The sequence below is a fragment of the Capricornis sumatraensis genome, chromosome X, assembly GCF_032405125.1.
Source record: "Capricornis sumatraensis isolate serow.1 chromosome X, serow.2, whole genome shotgun sequence".
Lineage (NCBI taxonomy): Eukaryota > Metazoa > Chordata > Mammalia > Artiodactyla > Bovidae > Capricornis > Capricornis sumatraensis.
In genome coordinates, this window is record NC_091092.1 from 143,079,283 (window position 1) to 143,098,551 (window position 19,269).

The 19,269-nt window shown below is 50.4% G+C and overlaps 1 protein-coding gene across 5 annotated transcripts in view; it reads right to left on the reverse strand.

The window, feature by feature from the left end:
• TBL1X (transducin beta like 1 X-linked) overlaps positions 1-19,269 on the reverse strand; it is a 250,968-nt gene that overhangs the window by 31,472 nt on the left and 200,227 nt on the right. For 4 of the 5 annotated variants that reach the window (XM_068961982.1, XM_068961980.1, XM_068961981.1 and 1 more), the window contains one exon: positions 1,039-1,184. The exons of the other annotated variant lie outside the window; for it this stretch is intronic. In XM_068961982.1, coding sequence (XP_068818083.1) covers positions 1,039-1,184 — 146 coding nt within the window. The remainder of the gene's footprint in view (positions 1-1,038; positions 1,185-19,269) is intronic. 5 annotated transcript variants of the gene reach the window in all.

The window sequence follows — 19,269 nt, forward strand, 5'->3', positions numbered from 1 at the left end:
CTTCTGTCGTCCCCTTCTCCTCCTGTCCTCAATCTTTCCCAGCATCAGGGTCTTTCCCAATGAGTCAGCTCTTCACATCAGGTGGCCACAGCATTGGAGTTTCAGCTTCACCATCAGTCCTTCCAATGAACACCCAGGACTGATCTCCTCTAGGATGGACTGGTTGGATCTCCTTGCAGTCCAAGGGACTCTCAAGAGTCTTCTCCAGCACCACAGTTCAAATGCATCCATTCTTTGGCGCTCAGCTTTCTTTATAGTCCAGCTCTCACATCCATACATGACCACTGGAAAAAGCATAGCCTTGACTAGACGGAGTGTTACCAGTGCTGGCAAGGGAGCTATATTCTTTCTCATTAATTATTACAAGAAATCAAAAGAATGTCTCAAGTTTGTGAAAACTTTACCAGACCCACTCCCATAATTTATATTCTAAGATAACAGGATTAGCCAGAAGGTTTTCAGGAAGGAGAAACTGTCCTCAAGCAGGATATACACTGTTGTTATATAATCCTTAGGACAGAGTTTAAAGTGAGCTGTTTACGTATTCATCAGTTCAGGCTTAAAAATAACAAAAACAAAAACGTTTTATGTGACTAAGACTTAAGGAATGTCAAGGGGGAAAAAAAAAAAAAAGATGTTTGTCTTTTCCTCCTCCTTGAGAATTCCAGCCCCCTATCTTCACCTTGAGCACCGCAGACCCCTTTCTCCTTCTCCTCCTCCTGCTCCATAGGAACTCCGGACTTCTTATCAACCTGCCTAGACATTGCCTCTCTCAGTGATACCACCATGGCCAACCAGTCCACAGCCATCTATGGGGCCTCGGGAGCTGGCTCCTCGGGTGTCACAGCACTGGGATCCCTGCTGGGAAAAGGGCTAGCATAACGGAAGACGGGACCCTAACGCACTGGGAGAGGCTGTGGGGAGCTCCCTTGCTAGGGTCTTCCCAGAGCGCCCAGGCTCCCCGGGGCGGCAGCGTGCTGCAGGGGCCCCGTCCTGCTCCCCCCGCCTGCCCAACCCCCGGAGGAGGGCCCACGTTACCTCGTTGATGCTGATTTCGGCCTCCACATACTGCAGGCCCTTCTGCAGGATGGAGATGAGGGCGGCGGGCGGCACTAGCGTCCCATTGATGTTGGACTGGCTGATATGGCTCTCGATACCGAATGTGAACGCCGAGTGGGAAAAACCTGCAGAAGCACGTGGGAGGTGGGGCAGGAGGGTGCGTGGGTGGGTGGGGTTCCTGGACTTGTAGCACGCACCCCTGGGGGGTCAGATGCGCCTACGGAGTACAGGGCAGGGGGTGGGTTCGTGGTCATAGGACGCCCAGCCTCTGGTGTGGGCGGTGTCCCAGAGACAGACGGCAGACCAAGGTGTGACTGCCTGGAACAGCTGATAAAAAAGCAGAGGCTTTAAAAAAAAAAAAAAAGCAAGCAAGCAAGCAAGCAGAGGCTTTCCAGTGCCATTATTATTATTTAAACAAAGAAACAACTTATTTTTTAAAAAATATTTTTTGGCTACCAAGTGCAGCAAGTGGGACCTTAGTTCCCGGACCAGGGATCGAACCCATGGCTCCATCCCACCCCTGCAGTGAGAGCTCAGGAGTCTTAAGCACTGGACTGCCAGGGAAGTTCCCCCTCCCCCACACCCAACCCTTTCCAGCATTATTAAAAGCAAAACAGAGGCCACAGTCTGCCCTGGGGTAGACATTACAGAAGTCGGACTCCAGGCTCTGTGTGCCTGGGTTCTGCACGGCTCCTTCCAGAAGCTCACGCTGATGTCTGCTGGCAGGAGCCAGCCCCCTCCCAGCGTTCGGGGCAAATGAAGCTCACCGCCAACCGTGGGAAGAAACATGAGGCGGTTCTGCACCCATCGCGGGGTAACCTTGAGTCGCTTTATGGAACTGGGCATGTCCCCCCTCCCCACCCTTGGCTAAGGGATGAAGGGTCCCCCACACTCGCAAAGCCCCTGCAGCACCCTCGCCAAATGCCTCAGCACGAACCCACTGACAACACTGGGCAGGTGAAAGGTGCTCATGGAAAAGGCGTGCAGGGAGCTGCTTGGATGAGAATATGCAGGGAGAAAGACTGGGCCGGTGACTACACGTAACAAACGAGGCGCGATTCAAAGACGGAGACTGCTGTAACAAACGAGGCCTGTGTCAACAAAGGAGGCTGCAGGGCCAGGAAGGAGGTTTTTGGGGGCCTTCGGGTTGGGGAGGGAATGGTCTGAGGCATAAGCTTCCCCTCTGCTCTGTCACCTGTTGGGGGGTCCCGGGCACCCCACTGCCATCACTTGTGAACATCTTCCCATCAAGACCAGCTCATCCTACGTGCTGAGGTGGGTAGGGGGGTTGGGGGGGGAGTCTCATGGGGGAACCTGCACACTGCCTCCCCACTTCACTTTCCTAGGACACCCCCTTCATCAGCCGGATGATGGGCTGCCCGCCCCCAGGTTCCCCAGCCTCCATCTGGGTCAACAAATACAGCCAGCCTCTGCAACACACAGAACGGCCAGCAAGATGGCAGTGTTGCTCCAGGCAAGGAGAGCGCTGTCTGCAAACTTCCCTTTCTGTTCCCCCATCCCTCCTCCTCATGGCCTGATTATTAAGAATATATGCAATAGGCACTTGATTCATATTTATTTCCAGAGTAATACTGTAGAGCCTGCTATTAACTTCCCGTGTTATTTCTTTACAAGCTGGAACCACCTACATGAGATTGTGCAGGAGAGCACCATGGAGGCCCCCTCTCCAACACAGGGTCCCTGTGCTCCTGTTGTTGGAAGGGCATGAGCACAGAAAGGCCCTTTGCAAATCGGCCTTCTGTTGTTCCTTCTTACTTGTCCTCTCTCTGGCCCTCCTCTGCCCTAACCACTCCTGCCACAACAGAAACATCCACCCCCGTCTTCACCAACGACCTTATTCTTTGCATCTCCGCCACCACACACAGAGTCTTAGCCTCCGAGCTCTCTCATCCAGTTTCCGGCAAGGGTGCACGAGAAAAACCCCGGTCAGCAGACAGAGAAGGACCGAGTGGGTATCACCGGCTGAGAGACGCCCCAACCTCATGGAGTCCCTTCCTACGTACTCTGGGCCACTGCGGCTTCTGTCTTGTAGAATTCTTCCCGGGTGACCATCTGGCTCACTGACTTTTTCCATCTCCTTATCCGTGTCTCCACCAGCAGATGGGACAGGACGCAGGACTGAGAGTCATCTGCTTCCCTCCTGGTGTCGTCACAAGGTCCAGAGCAGGACCACGCCCACTGGGGTAACGACAAGACGCCACCCCACCAGCCCCGACACGGTGCCCACGACTGACCAGGTCTTGCTTCTAATTGAAGAACCCTTCCTAATTCATGTAAGCCTCCCCACCACCACCTTCCCTCCCTGCTGGCTCAGACGGTTAAAGAATCTGCCTGCAATGCGGGAGGCCCTGGGTTCGATCCCTGGGTTGGGAACATTCCCTGGAGAAGGGAATGGCAACCCACTCCAGTGTTCTTTCCTGGAGAATCCCCACGGACAGAGGAGCCAACAGGGTCGCAAAGAGTCGGACATGACTGAATGACTAAGCATGCACAGGACCGTCTGCAGTCTCTCCCTTGCACCCTTCTCTTCTTTTTATGAATCAGGTCCCGAGATCACCCTTGGGGCCTGACACAGGCCACGCGCTAGCTCCAAGCTTGTGGCTAGACACCCGTCTCTCAGCCCACCATAAAATTCCATGTAGCACCTTCTGCAGAGCATTCTCCCAGGGCACAGCGTGGACAATGGCCAGGGCCCTGACAAATAACCTCTCAGCAACTGACGGAGTAGCAGTTAGAGAGAGGTCACACTTCTGGTGTACGTCTTTGTCCATTCGAGCCGCTGGAAGAAAATCCCACAGCCTGCGTGGTGTCAGCCACAGACATTTACTGCTCACAGTTCTGGAGGCTAAACTCCAAGATCAAGGCACTGGCACGTTCAGTGTCTGCTGAGAACCACTTTATGGACCACACACACGACTACGTTTTCCTCATAACCTCAGGAGCAAGAAAGCTCTGTGGGGCCTCTTACAAGGGAAGTAATTGCATTCACAAAGGCCCCATCCTCAGGACCTGATCAACTCCTAAGGACTGAACTTCCCAGTATTAACTGGGCATAGTTGTTCAGTCACTCAGGTGTGTCCGACTCTGCAATCCCATGGACTGCCGTACACCAGGCTCCTCTGTCCTTCACCATCTCCCAGAGTTTGCTTAAACTCATGTCCACTAAGTTGGTGATGCCATCCACCATCTCATCCTCTGTCGCCTGCTTCTCCTCCTGCCTTCAATCATTCCCAGGAACAAGGTCTTTTCCAGTGAGTCAGTCTTCACATCAGGTGGCCAAAATATTAGAGTTTCAGCATCAGTCCTTCCAGTGAATACTCAGGGTTGATTTTCTTCAGGATGGACTGGTTGGATCTCCTTGCCGTCCAAGGGACTCTCAAGAGTCGTCTCCAGCACCACAGTTCACAAGCATCAATTCTTTGGCGCTCAGCCTTCTTTATGGTCCAACTCTTATATCCATACACGACCACGGGAAAAACCGTAGCTTTGACTCTATGGACCCAGGTTACGTTTAAACGTATGTACTGGGGGGAGGCTCGCAAAATTCACTCTGGAGTCAGACTGCCATCTCCAGGAAGGATGCAACCCTTGGGGTGGCCCAGCCTCCCCCAGCATCAGCACCCACCCCTCCCAATCAGACTCCAAGGCTACTGAGCATATTCACTTGCAGCTTGCCGGTTGTATAGCTTCTGTGCCTTAAGCCTGTTCAGCTTTCAGTGCACCCCTTCTTCCAGCCAACAAGACGCGGAGGAATAAAGAACACAGTATCAGCAGGTAGAGACGGAAACGCTCGGGACCGGCTCAGCGGCAGGCGTGGAAGTTGGTGAAAAGGGGCAGAATAGAGAGCTTGGTGGCACCTGGATGACCGATCCACGTGACGGCTCAGTGTGATTGCCGTTGGTGTCCACTGGAGCAGTCGCTGAAGCTTGCAGACGTGCCCACTACCTAGGAGGCGTCCCCGATGAAGCACTTCTCAGGAAGGTTTCTCAACCGTGACATCTGGACCGAACTGTTCTTTGTTGTGAGGAGTGCTGTGTCCTAGGCATTACAAGATGTTTAGCAGCATCTATGATCTCCACACCCTAGACGTTTGGTTTCTGTTTTGGGTTTCTTTTTGGCTGCCCTGCATGATCTTAGTTACCGAACCAGGGCCTGAATCCACGGCCGTGGCAGTGAAAGTGTGGGGTTCTAACCACTGCACCAATAGGGACGTCTCATTACACACTAGATGTTAGTAGCAAGCCTTCCTCAGTCATGACAACCGAAAAACGTCTAATGAACCCCGCCACGGCAGAGAACCAAAGACCCACAGGAACCACACCCCCCTTAATGACACAGTCCTCAGGTCTACACACTTGTGCTCCATTTATAAACACCACGGGTGGATTGCTGTCACTAAAAAGCAAGTCAGAGAATTCAGGAAACACACAGTAATGGGGGGGGGGGGCACGGGCGGATAACCAGGTGAAGTCAGAGTATTTCTGAAGAGGAAGAAAGGGGATAAGCATGCTAAAATGGGAAAGGTTTCCATGTGCTTAGTCGCTCAGTCGTGTCTGACTCTTTGTGACCTCCATGGACTGTAGCCCGCCAGGTTCCCTCTGTCCATGGGATTCTCCAGGAAAGTATACTGGAGTGGGTTGCCATGCCCTCCTTCAGGGGATCTTCCCAACCCAGGGATCAAACCCAGGTCTCCTGCACTACAGGCGGATTCTTCACTGTCTAATCCAGCAAGGGAAAGATTTATACTACATTTTCTATAAGGCACAACAAGACCATCAAGAGTTAAGTATGCACCCCATCTGTCCATTGCGGCATTAGTTACAACAGGCAAGACATGCAAACAACCGAGATGTCCATCAACAGGTGAACACATAAAGAAGACATGGTACATACAGAAAATGGAATCTTACTGAGCCAAGAAAAGGAACGCAACAATGCCATTTTCAGCAACGTGGATGGAACTGGACACTATCATACTAAGCGAAGAGAGTCAGACAGAGAAAGACAAAAACCAAATGATATCACCTGTATATTGAGTCTCTTAAAAAAAAAAAAGAAAAAGCACTAACTAATGTACTTATTTACCAAACAGAAACAGACATCCAGATTTAGAAAACAAACTTGTGGTTACTAAACGGGAAGGTAGGGAAGGGATAACTAGCAGCCTGCGATTAACAGAGACACAATACCATACAGAGAACAGATAACCAACAAGGACCTACTGCAAGGCACACACGACGACAGTCAACACCGTGCAATAACCTATAAAGTGACAGAAGTTTAAAAAGAATATATACGTATACATTTATGGGGCTTCCCTGGTGGCTCAGCTGGTAGAGAATCCGCCTGCAGTGCGGGAGACCTGGGTTCCATCCCTGGGTTGGGAAGATCCCCTGCAGAAGGGAAAGGTCACCCACTCCAGTATACGGGCCTGGAGAATCCCATAGTCCATGGAGTCGAAAAGAGCTGGACACAACTGAGCGACTTTCACTTTCACTTGCTAAACACCCAAAACACACACATACTGTAGATCAACTATCCTTCAATAAAAACAATACATTGAAAAGAAAGATCTGGTGCTATACATCTGAAATTAGCACACTGTAGATCCATTATGCTTCAATACAAACAATACATTAAAAATCATAAGATCTTGAAGAGCACTGTTCTTCCCATTTGGGGTGACAGGTGCTAGGAAAGCAGCGTGAGCATGGATGTGCCTCACCCACTAGGCAACCCAAACAGATTAAAAACTAAACCACTGCTAAACCACTAAGCCAGACCTCTTTCACAAATGGCCTCCCAAACCATTCGAGCTGTGCAGTGAACCATCCTGCCCAATTAAATGTTGGCCTGAGTCATCAGCAGAACCTGCAGAAGAATCACTCACTGGCCCTTGGAAACACTGCTTATTCAGCGGAGAAAGGCAGACATGTAATATTCGGGCAGCTGTGAGGCCGGTGGTCCACCTGCAGCTGAAACAAAGGCACCTTGGTTGGGAAGATCCCCTGGAGAGGGGAAAGGCTACCCACTCTGGTATCCTGGCCTGGAGAATCCTGTCGATGGTATAGTCCATGGGGTCACAAACAGTTGCACACGACCAAGCGTGTCCAACTCTTAACATTAAAGGCAGCATTACAGGCACTTGTTTGAGGCATTAAATGCAGAGTCTTTACTAAGGACTTCATAGACTCAATACTGGGAATACTGACAGCTATCCAAAGCCAGCGGGCACGATATGAAAATTGTCTAGACCAGGGATACGCAGCCCAGGGCCCACGCTGCCTGTGTTTATCAATCAAGTTTTATTGGAGCAGTCGTTGCCCATGAGTTGATACGCTATCTGCGGATGCTTTCACACTGCAACGGCAGAGCTGAGTCGTTGCAAGACACACAGTATGGGCCGCAAGTTAAAATGTTCATTGCTCCGTCGTGTCTGACTCTTTGCGACTCCAGGGACTGTAGCCTGGCAGGCTCCTCTATCCATGGGGATTCTCCAGGCAAGAATACTGGAGTGGGTTGCCATGCCCTCCTCCAGATGGGCCACAAAGTCAAAAATATTTAGGATATGCTCCTTTATAGGAAACGTGTGCCAACTTGACTATTACGTGTATATTGTATTATGTGTCTGTGTGTTCAGTAGCTTAGCTGTGTCCACCTCTTTGCGACCCCTTAGACTGTAGCCCGCCAGGCTCCTCTGTCCATGGGATTCTCCAGGCAAGAATACTGCAGTGGGTTGCCATTGCCTCCTCCAGGGGATCATCCTGACCCAAGGATTGAACCCACGCCTCTGGCATTTCCTACACTGGCAGGTGGATTCTTTACCAACTGTGCCACCTGGGAAGCCCATATATATACATATGTACGAATATATCTATGTATATATATGTGTACCACAGACGTGTGTGCAAATATATATATATATGGACCCGCAGACACAGACCACACGAAAGCAAGTGTCAGTCTACCCCATATCCATTCTTCCCTTTCTTACTGCTATGGACTAAACGCCTGTCTCCCAACATTCATACACTGAAAATGCACTCCTTAAGGTGGTGGTGTCTGCTTTTGAACTGTGGTGCTGGAGAAGACTCTTGAGAGTCCCTTGGACTGCAAGGAGATCCAACCAGTCCATCCTAAAGGAGATCAGTCCTGGGTGTTGATTGGAAGGACTGATGCTGAAGCTGAAGCTCCAATACTTTGGTCACCTGATGCGAAGAGCTGACTCATTTGAAAAGACCCTGATGCTGGGAAATATTGAGGGCAGGAGGAGAAGGGGACAACAGAGGATGAAATGCTTGGATCTCAATGAACGTGAGTTTGGGTAAACTCCAGGAGTTGGTGACGGACAGGGAGGCCTGGTGTGCTGTGTGGTTCATGGGGTTGCAAAGAGTCGGACACGATTGAGTGACTGAACTGAACTGAACTGAAGGTGGTGGTGTCAAGGAGATGATTAGGACACGAGGGTGGGGTCCTCACGAATGGGGTAAGTGTCCAAACATCGACACGGGCAAACACTCAGTTCATTACTGTTATCTGCAGGACCACATACGACTTTCTTCCCACAACACCTTCCTGGCCTTTCAGCAGCCCGCAGTGACTCCGCCGGCACCTGGGAGTTCCTATTCTCCATAACAGTGAGAAACAAACTGTTCGTGTTTACGAGCCTCTCGGCCTGCAGCCTTTTGTCACAGCAGCCGGAAAGGCCCTGAGATGCGCCTTCTGCTCTGTGTGATTGACAAGGTGATGGGATCAGTAGTTCACCGAGTACTTCCCTAAGTGTCAGCAGCAATAGTAGAGCTTTCTAGGTGCTGGTCGACAGGACTCAAGGCCGTCACGGCAACCTGGCTGATCTGACACGAGGAACCGAGGACTCACTCTTAATCTCAAAAGCAGTGAAGGGTCTGCAGACCCGAGCGTACCCCTGCAAACCTCTCATTTCCTGCGATAAGAAGCTTGGCCATCTCTCACTATACCTCGCCAGGCTGCCTTTGCGAGAAGCATATATACCACTTTCCTGCAGGACACCTCTGCTTAAGACTCTGCTCCCTTGGTGTGTAACGGTGGTTTCTGGTTGCGAAGTGTGGGCACTTCTGTCGGCCAGAGGGAGACGGGGGCAACACCTGGAAACACCTCTGCTTGTCACCAGAGGGTGTGTTGGTGTGCAGTTGCTAAGGCTTTGAACAACATTCTATGCATTTGCTACAGTTTCTTTTTATTACGAAGGGGGTGACAGAGGATGAGGTGGCCGGATGGCATCATCAACTCAAAGGGACACGAGTCTGAGCAAACTCTGGGAGATGGTGATGGAATGGGAGGCCTGGCGTGCTGCAGTCCATGGGGTCGCAGAATCAGACACAACTGAGCAACTGAACAACTTTCTATTTGTGGAGAGAACACACTTCACCAGCCTGGGCCTGCCCTCGTTAGCTTCCTTCTCTAACCAACAAAACAGGTGGAAATAGGTGATCGCCAAGGTCCCTTTCAATTCTAAAATTCTATACAGAAGAAGGAAAGACCTCATCGTCCCAACTGAACCCGCAAAATCTTGATTTATGGAGGTGAGTGAGTGACGTCACACAGAGATTAAGGCCACCAAGAACCCGTGACTTGCAGTTCCTGTGGGAAGGGGCCAGGCCACGCCACGCTGCCGGGGATACAAGAAAGCTTATCGCATCAGGGGCCACATCACCGAGAAATAGACAGGAACTGAGACTACAGCTTTATGGAAACGAAGGTGAGCGAGCAGCTCAGTGGGAACGCTGCCCACCGTACAGACGACAGAGTTAGAGTCTGTGTGCCTGGGAGGACTGTAACGTGATTTCCACGAGAGCCACCTCTGAGAGAGAGAGAGAGAGACAGAGAGAGCCCACTGGCTCTGGCCATCGGTCCAACCCTACAATCAGTGAATGCCAAGCAGCCACTGGTCAGGACACTCATCCATTCCAACTGGCTATGCAGATGGAAGCCCAGTTCAAAAATCACCGAAGATGGTGACTGCAGCCATGAAATGAAGACGCTTGCTCCTTGGAAGAAGCGCCATGACAAACGTAGACAGCGTATGGAAAACCAGAGACGGTGCTTTGCCGACAGAGGTCTCAACAGTCAAAGCTGTGATTTTTCCAGCAGTCGTGTACGGATGTGAGAGCTGGACAATAAAAAAAGGCTGAGCACCAAAGGATTGATGCTTTTGAACTGTGGTGCTGGAGAAGACTCTTGAGAGTCCCTTGGACTGCAAGGAGATCCAACCAGTCCATCTTAAAGGAGATCAGTGCTGAATATTCACTGGAAGGACTGATGCTGAAGCTGAAGCCCCAATCCTTTGGCCACCTGATGGGAAGAGCGAACTCTTTGAAAAAGACCCTGATGCTGGGGAAGACTGAAGGTGGGAGGAGAAGGGGACGACCGAGGATGAGATGGTTGGATGGCCTAACCGACTCAACGGATATGAGTTTGAGCAAGCTTCAGGAGGTGGTGATGGACAGGGAAGCCTGGCGTGCTGTGGTCCATGGGGTCGCAAAGACTCGGACACGACTGAGCGAGTGAACAACAAACGGGGATGGCACCTAACAACGGGATCATCTTTGGAAACAAAAGTGTGGATTCTAAGGTAGATCAGTGCCTCCTTGTTTCTGGAGCATCCCTGGACACAGAACAGTGAGCACTCTCTGTCCATTCTCCTCCATCCGTTCTTCCTGGATCGTAGTTTTCTGCCACAGAACCACAGAGGCCTGCGACAGGGCCTGCCTTCCTCTCGGTGTGGGAGACCAGGAGATTCAGGTGCGGGGGAGTTGGCGAGAGTACAGGTAACCAATAAACATGGAAGAGAGGCTGGAGGGAGGTGAAATGGCTGATGTTGTTTAGTCACTAAGCTGTGTCTGACTCTCTGTGACCCAGCGGACTGTAACCCGCCAGGCTCCTCTGTCCATGGGATCTCCCAGACAGGGATACTGGAGTGGGTTGCCATTTCTTTCTCCAGGGGATCTTCCCAACCCAGGGATCGAATCCAAGACTCCTATGCTGGCAGGTGGATTCTTTACCACTGAGCCCAGTTAAGTGCTGAACCGCTGAAGTCGCTCAGTCGTGTCCCGACTCTTCGTGACCCCATGGACCGTAGCCTACCAGGCTCCTCCATCCGTGGAATTTTCCAGGCAAGAGTACTGCAGTGGGTTGCCATTTCCTTCTCCAGGGAATCTTCCCAACCCAGGGATCGAACCCAGGTCTCCCACATTACAGGCAGACACTTTACCATCTGAGCCACCAGGGAAGCCCAGTTAAGTGGCAGCTGGGTCCAATAAATCAAAACACACAGACACACAGACACAGACACACACACAGACACAGACACAGACACAGACACACACAGACACACAGACACACACACACTGTAAACAGGCAAGGCAGGAGAATAAGATCCCATCCCCTCATCTTTGTGGGCTAATTTATCATCAGTTCACTTCTTCTTTTTGGATGTGATGGATTTGTCTCGCCAGAGGATTACCTTTTCTGTCCGGGAAGCCACACAAAACCGCTAACCCCAGTTTCATTTATGGTCAACAGCACAAATCTTTGCTGAGAGTTGCTTTTGACTCTGCGATCTGCAATCACTGCACACATGCACACTGACTTTACATTTCATCTAAACCAAGTCCCCCCACCCCCACCCCCCAGCCCCGAGACCCAGCCCCGCTTTCTGTCCTAATTCTCTACTATCTTGCTGGAGAAAAACTTGAACGCAGGCAGGCTGCTCTCAGAGCTGCAGACCTACTCCCACTGACCTGCTGTAACGTGGAATTTGGTGTAAAATGGAACTGCTTGGAAGGCGCCCAAAAGAAATAGCAGGAGGACCTCGTTAAAAATAGGGTTTTGCTTCTAACATCTGGCCTGGACCCCAGGGGTGGCGGCTGAGTGCGGGCCTGCCAAGATGTTTAATATCCCCCAAACCTGGGAGGGCTCCAGGAGAAGAAGGCATTAGTCAGGTTATAAATGCAGGGTGCTATTTCCTCCCAGGGCTGACGAACTGCGAGGGGAGGCAGCTCGCCCACGAGGGGCATTGGGGCGCGCTCCCCCAGACCCCAGCCCTGGCTTCCAGCCGCCACGCAGAGAAGCAAGGTTTGCAGCCAGCCCCTTTTGGCCCCATCACCCCCAACAGCCCTTGAACCCTCATAAAGCTTGGACTCACTATTTTGTTAATTGGGGAATTCAACCACGACCGCCAACACAGAGATTTACGATGGATGACACCATTAAAAATTACAATAATAAAAATACACACACACATGACTTAGGGGGAGGAGAAACAGACAAAGCAGTTTGGAAGAGAGAGGGAACAGTCACATCACTAGATGCTTGAAGCAACTGCTGTTCTTACCCAGGGGTAATCTCCTCCAGTCCCTCTTACCTCTGTAAATTGATTTTTTACACGTTTAATTCTTGTGGTCCTAGAATTTCACACCCCTGTTCTTTCTCACCTAACACAGTATCAGCAGCTCTCCCAGTGACTCATTAGTCTCAGCCACCATTCTGTCTGGGGCTTCCTTCCCTGGTGCCTGAGATGGTAAAGAGTTTGCCTCCAAGGCAGGAGATGTGGGTTTGATCCCTGGGTCGGGAAGATCCTAGAGGTGGACACGGCAACCCTCTCCAGTAACCCTGCCTGGAGAAGGACAGAGGAAGCCTGGTGGGCTTATAGTCCATAGGGTCGCAAAGAGGCAGTCGGACAGAACTGAAGTGACTTAGCACGCACACTGTTCCGGTGGAGTCTCAGTTTTCACGGAGAGTCACCCCTGATGCACACGGCCTTCAGATTTCATCTTCAAAAACTAGCCAACGGGCCTCCCGTCGGACACCCTGGCCTTCACTTGCTGCCCGTGACCCAGAGCCCCTGTACTTCCTTCCTTTTCCTCCCATCCTGTATACTTTGTACTTCTTGCCAAGATGCTTCTTCACCCCTCAACGGTGTAACCGGCTTTTGCCGAGGCTTGTAACGTTAATGCGGGCTCTTGATGATTTTGCTTGAAATGCTCTGCTTCCTTTTTCCCCTGAAGAGTTCTAGCTCAAATGCCTCCTTCTGTGTGCACCCCTCCCCTGCTCCTCTGTGAACACCGCCAACTCGAGTTTAGCAGCCCCTGTCAAGACGCCTGTTTAATTCCCTGGGTGGGGAGAAAAAGACTTGCTCCCCTCGTGTGTCCCCTTCCAACACTAGCACTAGGGCGGTGCCACCACTCAACAGGGCCAGCGGGAAACACTTGGTAGAGCTGAAAATCCTGACAGCTGCTTAATCCGGGCACATCGGATTCCTGGAGAGTGCCCGTACCTCTGATGGTACCCGAAACAATTTTACAAAGCACGGGGGGGTAGATATTTTAAAATCTAACGATTTTTATTTTTTTTAATTGTGCATTATGCAAACACAATAGTAGACGTATTTGAAAATTTAGTGAAAAGTTAACTGCTTCAATTTAAGGAAAAATGTAAGTAAATATTAACAGAATACTTCTAGGTGTACGCAAATATGGCAAAATGATGTCTCTGGTACAAGAGAACCAAGGATGGGAAATACATGCATAGACAAGGGAGGGCTACAGACATGTTCAAAAGACAAGGCGGTAATAAATACTCAGGATACCAACACTGCGTCCAGGCTCCCTGGACAGGAAGAAACATATGTATTCTATGGGCCGTCTCAGACAAGAGTCTGCAAGCTGTATCCTCTGGGCCAAATCTGGCCCCTGGCTTGTTATTATAAATGAAGTTTTATTGAAACACAGCTACTCTCAATGGTCTATGCACTTTTGATGGCTGCTTTTGGACCACAAAGACAGAAATGACTGGTTGCGATAGAGACCAAAGCAATACCTTTTAAAGTCAGATTCTGCCAACTAATCCAGGTGAGAGACGTAAATTATGGGACTACAGGTCCTTAGGAAAGCAATTTTTGATCCGTCGGCTTGTATAACCCCTAAGATGCAAACCTAATGAGAATACTGGAAAAGGAACATCACTGCCTAGCCGCCCTTAGTAAAACAGACATGAACATACCAGACAGAGAATCAACAAGACGGAATTCAGTGAAGGGGACAAAATGTCCAGGCCGCGTGGGGTTTAATCTCAGGAATGCAAACTTAATGCTGAAAAAGAAACCAACCATCCCACCACGTTGAGAGCGAAGAAAAATCATTTAAGTGGAAGATTCTGGAGCCAGAGGGTGTGTTCTGAATTCTAGTTCTATGACTTCCTGGCAGCATGACCTGGGCAAGCCGCTATCTCCTCAACACTTTGGGTCGCTCACCTGTCAACGATGGAGGCAGCTGTATCTACTTCTTGAACAGAAAATGAAAGCGTTAGTTGCTCGGTCGTGTCCAATTCTTTGCAACCCCATGGGCTATAGCCTGCCAGGCTCCTCTGACTGTGAGATTCTCCAGGCAAGAATACTGGAGTGGGTTGCCATGCCCTCCTCCAGGGGATCTTCCTGACCCAGGGATCGAACCTGGGTCTCCTGCATTGCAGGCAGACTCTTTTTTTTTATCGTCTTGAGCCACCAGGGAAGCCCCATCTCCATCTTAGGGGGAAACAGTCTGATTCATCAAGAACTGAGAATCATGCCCGGCACACAGCTCATGCTCAGTAAATGGGACCTACAGTCACTCAGACAAAACAATGGAACAGATGGAAACACTGATAAGATACAGGGAGTGCCTGGCTGACAGAAAGGCGAGGGTGAGAGGACTGGGCATGGAGGCAGTCGGAAAGACACCGTGAACGAGAAATAGATGACAGTGATTCTGACATTTTCACGTGAAACCTGGATGAGGTTACGGGGTCAGAGGGAGTTCCTCTTTGCAGGGAAGGAACAGTGGTCAGGAAATGGCAATGCTCTCAGTGTGGGATCATGTTGAAGAATGCTTGGGAAATACACAATGAACACAGCAGTACGGAAGGCAACGGAGAGGCTGGAGGTGGGCCCCCCAGACCGGGGGAATCTGAGGAGAGGCTGGGGAGAGACCGCCCACTCCCACCCCCAGACTGGCAGAGAAGACGTGAGTTAGGGACAGAAACCTAGACCTGGATGTGGGAGGGAAAGAAAAAAGGATGTCACCTTGGGGATCGTGGCATTTTAGACGTGGACAGAGGAGACATCACTAAGGCTACAGACAGAAACTTGGGAAAAAAAGGACAGTGTTGTGTCTGACAGTCCAGATGACTGGCTCGCTGAGTCTGGAAGGAAGAAAGGCAACTGTGATTGGCAGAATGAAGTACATTAAAGCTGGACACTTTGAAGGTCACATTAGAATTTCAGAGCAGGCAGATCTGAAATGTGATGGTGTATGAACTTTGGAAACAGGCACCGTGGTAAGCACGGTTAATTCATCTCAGCTAAAAAAGGAAACGGGAACCATCTGAGGCTTTTTCATATCGTCCCCACCCTTTAAAGGAGGAAGCGATGGCCTAAGAAGCTTTAAGGACTTCTTCAACAGCACCTAACCTTTCTCTGATGGCCATACTCATGGACACGATTTGGCTATATTGAGCAAGACGCACACTGAAACAAGTGTAACTTACATGCAGGCTTCCCAGGTGGCTCAGTGGCAAAGAATACACCTGCCAAGGCAGGAGACCCAGGAGACGCGGGTTCAATCCCTGGGTTGGGACGACTCCCTGCCGAAGGAAGTGGCAACCCACTCAAGCATTCTCGCCCAAAAACTCCCACGGACAGAGGAGCCTGGGGGGTGGGGTGGGGCTAAAGTCCACGGGGTCGCGGAAGAATCAGACGTGGCTGGGAGACTAAACAAGAACTTACAAACACTCCGCCGATTCTCAAGTGCTTTTCTAGCGAACTACTTTCTCCCGATTCTCTGAGAAGTAAACAAGCACAGGAATGGCAAACCTTGAATCTGAGCTTTGAACGCACGGACGATGGAAAGCAGCACACTCAGACAAGACGGCACAACCACAGCCGCGTGGGAAATCGAGAGGACCGTGAACCTCGGGGATGCATCAGGAGCAACTGTGCCACGCTTCCGTTTTGCTACGCTTCAGTGGGTTATCGTCACACCCAAAGGGCAGTTCAGGAAGACATTCTTTTTCTGAACGAAGAGGAGCTCGTTGGCAACGGGCACCACTCAAAGAGGGTTTGGGATGAGATGACCCCCACACAGTGCAGGGTCTTTCGAAAGCCCTAAGGGGAGATCGGCCCCCCAGACTGAGCTCTGTCCTGCCAAGGAAGCGTGGGCAAGCTTTGCTGTGGAAGGTGTGCGCAGCCCTGCCCCGACAAAGCTCTCCTGGGGGGTGCTTTATGCTCTTCTATGTGAGAGGCGTGGATATCACGTTCTCCAGCTACTTGCCTGCCCCTACACTTTTTACAGTGAGTTTTCAAATGTGAAGTAAAAACACACGTGACCGATACACAACCACACACCGCAGGTGTCCACCTGGAGGGGACTGGCACTGGGCGGACAGCCTGGGTCTGCCCAGGTGCTCCTGTCCCTTCGACAAGAGTTGCAGGTCCACATAAAAGCCTGGATGGCAAAGCTCAGGAGGCTAGCAGCTCAGCCCCTTTGCCATCAGACATGCTGCTGGGAGAACCAGGTATCATCACACTGCTCAGCCAGGAGGGGACACCCGCAAGTCTGTGCCTGGTTCTCCTGGACTGGACCCCACGCACCTTTGCCCTCGGCTGACTGTAACCTGTCTCTTTTTTACTTGGGAGGGGGGTGGGGGTTGTTCCCAGGTGCTGCTAGGGGTAAAGAACCCTCTTGCCAATGCAGGAGACTTAAAGAGATGCAGGTTTGATCCCTGGGATGGGAAGATCCCCGGGAGGAGGGCAAGGCAGCCCACTCCTGGAGAATTCTTGCCTGGAGAATTCCCCCAGTCCATAGGTTCACCAGAGTCACCGAGAGTCACTTGGCACCCACGTACGGATTATATCTCAATGGAGAAAAACTGGAGCTATCAATTCAAACAAAGGGCTCCATTGGATACTGTATAAACAAGCTGAACAAACAAAATATACACTCAATCTATATAATTAAGAGGAATGTAACAAAAATGGAGACGTAGCATCGACTTTGATGAACCTGTTGATCTTTTCGATTGACTTTTCTTGAGACCTAAGTGCCATGTAACAAAGTGTAAGTTTGGGGTATACACGGTGATGATCTGACACGGGGATATACATTGTGGAAGAGCTACACAATAAGGTCAGGTCACATACGCAGCACCTCACATGATTAATCTTATTTACTTCACTGAGAACATTTCCACGATCTCAGCAACCTCAAGTACCCCATATACCACTATGAAGTAGGTTATAATCCGTATTTTTTTGCTGTAACCCACTGCGAGTGGAATGGTTACTAAATTCTGTGAAAGTCGCTCAGTTGTATCCAATGCTTGGTGACCCCATGGAATTCTCCAGGCAGGAATCCTGGAGTGGGTTAGATTCTTTGTTTACCAGCTGAGCCACAACGGAAGCCCAAGAATCCTGGAGTGGGTAGCCTATCCCTTCTCCAGGGGATCTTCCCGGCCCAGGAATCAAACCGGGGTCTCCTGCATTGTAGGCAGATTCTTTAGCAACTGAGCTACCAGGGAAGCCCAAATTCTGTGACTCCTAGCAAATCATAGCGCCTAGCAGTCATCTAGGAGACAGGGACACATCACGAAAGAACTGGAAACAAAGAAATGAGACACTTCTGCTCCCTCTCTCCCTTTCCTTCCTCACGGCTTGCAGGATTGTAGATCCCCAACTGGGGATCGAACCCAGGTCCCAGCAGTGAAAACGCCAAGTCCTAGCCACTGGACCACCAGGGATTTCCCTCACCTGCTTTTACATTACTTTAACCCTGTGCTCATGAGGACAAACCATTCAGGTATTCCTTACTTATTATCTGATGAAACGAATATTCTCCTGTATGCTTTCTAAAGCAAAGACTACCACTGCCTCACAGAAGTGCTTGCCTTTACCGTTTCAGAAGGATTCTCTCTTTAAATGGGGACAACATTAGCAATGTAAAAATGCCACCGCAGTCAGAGAAGTATTTTTAGCGACTCAGCTGAACAATGAGCCCTGAACCTGGGTTTAAATTAAGCTAGCTGAACCATTAAAATGCCTTCCTGAATCTGGGCGGCGGGGGGAACGTGTCTAGCATAAGAAGGCAGTACAAGCTCCCAGGAAACACAGTGGAGCCTACAGGGTGACCTGTCAGCTGCTGAAATTAGAGGGCAACGCTGCTGAATCATTTCTGGAGACGCAGTTATTCACGAATGTTAAGGGTAACACCCTTTTCCTGGTTATCTAATCTCCTCACCGGGAGTCCAAAAAAAAAAAAAAAACCCCCGAAAACCAAAACCCAAAGAAAAACAAAACCCGGATTGAAGTCAGCTACTCCCAATTATTTTATTATCTGCTGGAGAACAGTACTGGCAGAAGTTTCCCCCCTTCCTTGAGGGGAAAAATACTGTGGAAAAATTCAGTAAAAGCAGGAACCACTAGGACCACTGTTAAGAGTTCACTTGCGTTCTGCAGAAAGAATCACAATGTAGCCCCAGACGATGAAAAAGAAGGGAGAAATGAGAATCTCGTTACAACTCCACTTTGCAATAAAAACTAACGGAAGAAACACATCCCACAACTGAAGGACGTGTTATCAGTGCTTCTCAACCAGGGGTGGTTCTGGCCTCAGAGGGACATTTGGTAAAGGTCAGAGACATCTTTGGTTGTCACCACGGAGGGCAAGGGGGGCAGGGCGTTCCTGTCACGCAGTGGGTGGAGTCCAGGGATGCGGTCTTAAGAACCTACAATTCAGCATAGCCACCCAGCCCATACGTCAACAGTGCTGAGGTTCAGGAAGCCTGGCCTCTAGGAAAGGTTGAGCATCTTTAGACAATGCATGCTGTTCTGACCATTCAGAGTCCCTCCAAGAGATTCAGTTCAGTTCAGCTGCTCAGTCGTGTCTGACTCTTTGCGACCCTATGGACCGCAGCACGCCAGGCCTCCCTGTCCATCACCAACTCCCGGAGCTTACTCAAACTCATGTCCATTGCATCGGTGATGCCATCCAACCATCTCATCCTCTGTCGTCCCCTTCTCCTCCTGCCCTCAATCTTTCCCACCATCAGGGTCTTTTCAAATGAGCCAGTTCTTTGCATCAGGTGGCCAAAGGATTGGAGTTTCAGCTTCAGAATCAAGTCCTT